This window comes from Delphinapterus leucas, chromosome 16 (assembly GCF_059928025.1).
Source record: "Delphinapterus leucas isolate spDelLeu-1000000601 "Yukka" chromosome 16, BTC_Dleu_Yukka2, whole genome shotgun sequence".
NCBI lineage: Eukaryota > Metazoa > Chordata > Mammalia > Artiodactyla > Monodontidae > Delphinapterus > Delphinapterus leucas.
The window spans coordinates 15,983,398-15,990,578 of record NC_143144.1 but is presented as its reverse complement, the minus strand read 5'-3'; the positions used below and the strand labels follow the sequence as shown (position 1 = coordinate 15,990,578).

Below are 7,181 nucleotides of genomic sequence, written 5' to 3'. Positions count from 1 at the left end.
CTGCATCTTTGATAGGAGTGCCATGTTGGATGTGGCAATTCTGAGAAAGATGCTTTAGTTAATGACATTACAATCACGGCAGAGGAGGAAACTGAGTGGCTAGAAGCGGATATCCAAAAGATACGAATTAAGCTATTTAAATTGCATTGTTTAAAATTCCCTCAGTAGCAACGAGCAGAGTACTTCTATCACTCAGATGTTGGTTTCTAACAGCCTTCTCTAATGGAGGGAACCAGGGCTCCTTGGAGAAATGACAAAATCCACAACTGGGGCAGGAAATATACAAGATGAGCCTGCAACCTCTGGTAGTGCCAAAAAGTAAGGCCCTCCCTGTAAAGAAATAAATAAACATACATACACAAAATGATGGGACGTGTTAAAGGGACACGGGAAGCCACTGAAAGACTTCCCAATGGCCAAAGCCAGAACAATTTGAACCAAAGAAATAAAATGGTATGGGGGTATAGTGCAAAGTATAAAATATATATCCGTGAGTTCATTACTGATACGGATGAATGATTGAATGACTATGGAGGAAGAGGCAGATTTCTCAGGCAAAAGAATTCCGAATAATTTACGAAAATACTTTCCCCTCCAAGAGGTGGCTCACGATTCCCCACTGCTCAAGTGTGTCTGAGTGTAGTAACTTCCCTCAAAAGAAAACAGTGTGGAGAGCAGGGGAAATAGAGTAGATTACAGGGGAGAAAGCTGGCCAACACTGCTTCAGCCACATGACCAAGTACAACGTCAACCCTGGTGAATCATGTTGACAGTATATGCCCTTGATGTGATGTAACGAAAATGACATTTTACCGCAGTGGTTTTCCTCCCCAAAACATATAACCCCAGTCTAATCAATGAGAAAAACATGAGACGAATCTCAATTAAGGGACATTCTACAAAGTACCTGACCAGTTCACCCCAAAACTGTCAAGGTCATTAAAAACAAGGAAAGTCTGAGAAACTTAGCCATAGGAGCCTAAGGAGATTGAGAACGAAAGATAACACGGTATCCTGGATGGGATGCTAGCACTGAAAAAGGATATTTGGCAAAAGCTAAGGAAATCTGAATAAAACATAGACTTTAATTAATAATAATAAATCAATATTGGTTCATGAATTGTGACAAAGGTACCATGCTAATATGTGTTAATCATAGGGAAAACTGGGTGAACACTCTCTACTATCCTCATAATTTTCCTGTAAATCTAAAACTGTTCTAATATAAAATATTCATTTTTTGAAAATGTTCAATGACAGTATTACATGCTGGAAAAAATGCAAAATAATGCTTTACTTCAACATGACTTGTACCATTAGTCTTTTATATGCTCAGATTAAAAGAGGATTCATTTTCAAACTAAAACATATCAAGTCATTAATATTTTCAAACAAGTAATACCGTCAGTGTTCTTTGGATGGATACAATCTATCTAGGCGAAAAGTCATCAAAGAGCAATTAAAAGATTCAGTATAGCCTTTGCTCTGTCATACTGTATACCATTCTTTAAAATTTTGTGGCAGTTAAAATTATCCTGCAAATGCATTACCTCTAAAATATTTTCTGCAAACACATGGTTGTAAAAGTTATTGGAATCTCAATATTGTGATTTATTCTAGAAATTAAACGTACACATAGGAAGGGAAAACGAGAAGGGGCTGGCTTGGCACAAGCAATAAAGACAGGCTTCTTGCCAATCATTTGGCTTATCAACAGCTAAGACTTTTAGTTGGATGGGGTGGCAGACCCATGAAGACCGTGAAGAAGCATAGCAAGGAACTAAGGGAGGCAGTATCTCTCTCCTTTTTTTCCTTTGAAAAGCTTTATTGCGGACCTAAAGCTTTTAAGCTGGTGCGCTTTGCCACTAGAATTCTTTCACCTTGTATTCGTTCTCTGCCATGTATATGATGAGGAACTCAGTGCTATGAAGGCATAATTTTGATGTCATTTTGTATGAGGGGGCCTTCAAGATATTCAACACACAAATCCCACAGTAAACCAACAGATTAATTTAGGAAGAAATGAAGAGCCTCGGTAAAATATCCTGTCTGCTCATACTAACATGACTGCTTTCTTTGTTACCAGACTGTCATAGAGAAGCACAAAATGAATGTTCCAGAAACGATGAATGAAGTTCTTGACATGTCTGATGATGAAGGTATGAAGACCTCCTTTGAGTTCGTAGTAACAAAGAGTGACTTTGTATTTTTTTCCTGAAGAAAATTCATTGCAAAATGTTTTTAGAAGCATTAATATGTTTCGTTGTAGTATCAAGAGCATGCATTTTTCACACTTACATTGTTCACTTAAATCATGCAGTTCGTAAAGCCAACGCCCCTGAAATGCTCAGTGATGGCGAATATATCTCAGATGTTGAAGAAGGTATTTGTGAATTTTTATTGTGATAAAATTTAACTACCAGCTTTATCTTCCATTTCTTATCTTTGAAATGTAACCCTTCCTTGAGTTACTAACTTTTCATTTTATCTTGCAATTATTAATTAACGTATCATTTAAACAACATGTATTTGGTATCACTGACTGTCTTCTTTTAGTCTCTTTGAATCCCCTCTCCTTGAACGCATTTTGCAATTTGAAAATGCAAGTGTTACTATCTGGACTACTTTCTCACTATTTGTTTCTATTAAGCATAAAAATTGTTTTTATTGTATACATTTGAAAATCTAGATAGTAAAATCTGATTAATATTCATATCTAAAATATTTTTTTTAATAAGAGAGGGTGTATAAGGGAAGGGATCAAATGCCCATTCTAAGATGTACTCTAAGCTTTGCAGTGAAAGTTGCTTTTGAACTTGAACTCATAATGAAACCTCAACCCGAACAAAACTGCTTTCAAAATGTAAGTTTTCAATATTGATTTCATGAAAGAGACAAATTATAGATGACTGTAGCTATTCTTCATGTGCTTAAAAGAAACTACTAGTTTTCTGCCTTACTTAAAAATCAGTGCGTATGACCAGGTCATGTTATGTAGTTATATTAATGAATGACATCCTTATTGTTCTTTGGAAAACTAGCATTTTTACAGTAAATAAATATGATAAAGATGGCAAATTTTTGACCTTTTTACTGAAATAATGAAACGTTTACTTAGAGTAGAATTTATATTATATTTATGTTTCTTTTCTCTATCATTTGACTCTCCCAGTGTTCTGATTGCTTCTCCATTTTCCGTCTCTCGTGTTGTATTTTTCTCTTGGATCAGTCTTAGTGCAGCTAGTCTTTCTCTGCCTCTGGGTTGTCTGTATTGTAATTACCGGTTCCTTCTTTGATTTGTCCAGATTTCGTTGGAAACCTAAATAGTGGGAAAGCCTACCTGATCCAAAGTCACTTTAGCTTTTTCAGTTCCAGTGACTGCCAAGTGTTAAGTGCGTTGTAGCCAGGGATTGCCCGCCTAGGAGAGCTAATGTCTTGGTGGTCATTTAGGGACCTGAAAGTACCTGTCACATTGTTTGTAAATGTTGTTTTGATAAATATTAAAGGCGTCTACTCATCATTTTTCTTTCTTTTTCTGTAAACCATCAACTATATGTTTACCTCTGTTTATCCCCCAGTGGATAATATTTGCATCATCGTTAGGACTCTACGAGTAACGTGCCTTACTGTCATATTATATTTCGCTGCTTTCTTATGCAACATTTTCAGAGTAATTTCACCTGTGCAGAAGATAAAAGGAAAGTGATGTTCTCACAAAGATGCATACACTCACAAAATATGGTGTCAAATGAAATTATTATGAGATATGACAGTCACAGACCTAAAAATTTGCTAGTGCCTAACAAGATATCCCCAAATAGCTGCATTGATGAGAGGCCAAGTTTGAATGGACCATGTAACAACCCTATACGTGTGGATAACTCATTTCCAAAACGAAGAAGTTTTGAATCTCTTCATTTGAAGCTATTCCATTTAGCTGTTTAACTAGAAATGACCATCATTTCCTTTAGATTGATCTCAGCTTGGGAATTTGAAATGAATAAGCAAATTTTCCTTCTCATTTTATCCATCTTTCTTTAAACTTAGCCCTTGCTTTATGGATGTGTCCGGGGGCTGTTGGAATAAAAGGGCTCTTGACTTCATAACGTTGTAGCGTTTAATGTTGAAAGGGAGTTGGTTAAAGGTCACTCAGTCTGAACAACCGTCACCCAGTGCTGGAATTACCTCTGTTACGAGGTCCTGTGCCCAAATGCCTCCATGAGGGGAATTGCCTAATTCCCAGACTGCCTATTCCATGTGAACAACTCTGACTTTAAAAATTCTTCATTTTAGGGAGCATCCTTGTCACCGATTCAGGCTTTAACTCAGTGATTCAGGCTCTGATCTCTTTGGAACTATTGACAACAAAATACTTTATGTAGTGGGTCAAAATCTTTGGATACATTATTTATAAAAACGTATTTTAAAAATTCTAAAAAACTTAAAATAATTGTCAGTAGGTATAGGTTTGAGATATAATAAAGCACTAACGTTTCATCAGATATCATGAGAGAGTCAAGCTCACCTCAGCTTTGTACCCAAATCAGTGCCTAATGGAAGCCCCAGCAAAGTGAAATCCACATATTTTAGAGAACTCAAAGGGCAGGTTAGTAACCTGTAGTCCAAGTTCTCCATTATCCTGATGAGAAAGTAAAGCCCAAATAAATGTTGAGTGACTTACCCAACCAGGTTAGTGGCAGAGTGGGACAAGAAGACAGATGTGAAAGTCTGTGGAATTAGGTCACCTCTTTCATAGCTACTTGAATGTGACCTGTGTTCTTATACATAGAACCCAAGAGTGAATTTTTTTTATTGGGGGAAATGTCCTATAGGACCTCTTCTCACTGAATGCTTTGGACTACCCTGATCTTCTGGTCATCGTAATAAATAAATCAGACTATTATGTTTTTAGCTTTACGGATCTGGAAAGAAGCCTTGGAGATTACCTTGCCTCCAGGTCCTCCAAGGGAGCGGTGACTGTTACGCAGAAATTGTCCTTCACCTGAAATTTTATCATTTTACAAATACCTGTTAAATCCTAACATCCAGCCAGCGTTTTGCCTGATATCTCTCTGCTTGCAATTGACCTTTCAAACAGACATTACATAGTTGCATGCTACTCTCGGCATAAAGTCAAAATGAAATACCAGACGCAGAGACCTAATCTTAGTCTCTGGTGTATCCCCAGAACCTAGTACAGGGCCTTGCACACAGCAGCTCTTCAATATGTGTTTGCACAGCTGCATCCAAGAGGAGGGAGACTGAAAGGACAGGATAGTCTTACAGGTTTCTGAGAACAGGCAAGATGGAGAAAATTTGCTTCCTTGCTCCCTTTTCCTGCCTTTATACCCCTTCTCACTGAGACAGCCCTAGGCTACGTATTGACTCGATAAACAGCTTTCTAATGACTCTCCCAAGGGGTGTCTGCATCTCAAAGAATAGTTGGTGAATTTAAAAGAATTTCCAGCTCGGGCTTCCCTGGTAGCACAGTGGTTGAGAGTCCGCCTGCCGATGCAGGGGACACGGGTTTGTGCCCCGGTCCGGGAAGATCCCACATGCCGCGGAGCGGCTGGGCCCGTGAGCCATGGCCGCTGAGCCTGCGCGTCCGGAGCCTGTGCTCCACAACGGGAGAGGCCATGGCAGTGAGAGGCCCGCGTACCGCAAAAAAAAAAAAAAAAAAAAGGAAGAGGAGTGCCAGAGGATATGGAGAGAGAGTGGTGAACAATGGAGAGAGAAACCAGACGAGTGAGTTCCAGCAGACGCCCTGGGAGAAACTTGCCTGGGAAGGTCCAGTCAGATGAGCACAGGCCATTTGGGAATCCCTGCTGACCTCATCAACTGCCACGTCCAGGACTTCGTGGATTCAGACCCAGAATAAGTAGCTCTCATGTAGTGTATTTTTTCTCCTCAAGAAGCTGTGACAGATGAGCAGCTGTAGCAGCCTGTGGCGTGAGGGGGAACAGGAATTGTTGAAGAGCTGTCAGGGAATTAGCATGTTTGTTGACTAAGGTCAATAGGTGGTTTCTTCATTTGCCCAAAACAGGTTGTAATTTTGTTTTTTTAATAAATTTATTTATTTTGGGCTGCATTGGGTCTTTGTTGCTGCGCGCGGGCTTTTCTCTAGTTGCGGCGTACGGGCTTCTCATTGTGGTGGCTTCTCTTGTGGAGCACAGGCTCTGAGACACGTGGGCTACAGTAGTTGTGGTGCACGGGCTTCGTTGGTCCGCGGCATGTGAGATTTTCCCGGACCAGGGCTCGAACCCGTGTCCCCTGCATCGGCAGGCGGATTCTCAACCACTGCGCCACCAGCGAAGCCCAACAAGTTGTAATTTTGAATAAGATTTCCCCCACGCCCCCAGTTCTTTTAGTCCCTGCCCATCTACCCAGAACGTTTGACCTGCTTCATGGGGAAGTGGGATCTCACCTGGCCACCTGTACCCCCGCCCCCGACACTGGGATTCTTACTACAGAGAAAGAAGAGAGTGGAGGGTGACACCACGGAACATCAGCACCGAAAATGATTGGCCGGGGGCAGGCAGGATGGTGGGCAGAGGGTCTGGAACAGGAGGGGCTAGAGAACCAAGGGAAGATGTGAACACATGGGAAGGGGTGGTCCGAGCACCTGGGCCAGAAGCACACTGAGGATGAGAGTTGACAACAGGCCTGGCCTGTCTTTACCTTGTATGTGCACACCCTGTAGGTAGAGGTAGGAGACAGAAAACAAACCAATAACAGGTGCTTGTTGCCCTGCATGGTGAAAAGCAGTTTGGGTGGGGCTTCCCTGGTGGCACAGTGGTTAAGAATCCGCCTGCCAGTGCAGGGGATGCGGGTTCGAGCCCTGGTCCAGGAAGATCCGACATGCCACGGAGCAACTAAGCCTGTGTGCCACAACTACTGAGCCTGCGCTCTAGAGCCCACACGCCACAACTACTGAAGCCCGCGCACCTAGAGCCCGCGAGCTGCAACTACTGAGCCCACGTGTCACAACTACTGAAGCCCATGTGCCTAGAGCCCATGCTCCACAACAAGAGAAGCCACTGCAATGAGAAGCCTGTGCACCGCAATGAAGAGTAGCCCCCGCTCGCCGCAACTAGAGAAAGCCCGCGCACAGCAACAAAGACCCAATGCAGCCCCCCAAAATAAATAAATAAAAATTTTTAAAAAAAAGAAAAAAAGCACTT

The 7,181-nt window shown here is 41.4% G+C and overlaps 1 protein-coding gene across 12 annotated transcripts in view; it reads left to right on the top strand.

Moving 5' to 3' along the window:
* ANK3 (ankyrin 3) overlaps nt 1–7,181 on the top strand; it is a 676,704-nt gene that overhangs the window by 553,281 nt on the left and 116,242 nt on the right. For 11 of the 12 annotated variants that reach the window (XM_089897519.1, XM_089897518.1, XM_089897520.1 and 8 more), the window contains exons 22-23: nt 2,087–2,159; nt 2,321–2,383. In XM_089897519.1, the coding sequence (XP_089753645.1) occupies nt 2,087–2,159; nt 2,321–2,383 (136 nt within the window). The remainder of the gene's footprint in view (nt 1–2,086; nt 2,160–2,320; nt 2,384–7,181) is intronic. The other variant, XM_089897527.1, reaches the window with a different exon arrangement.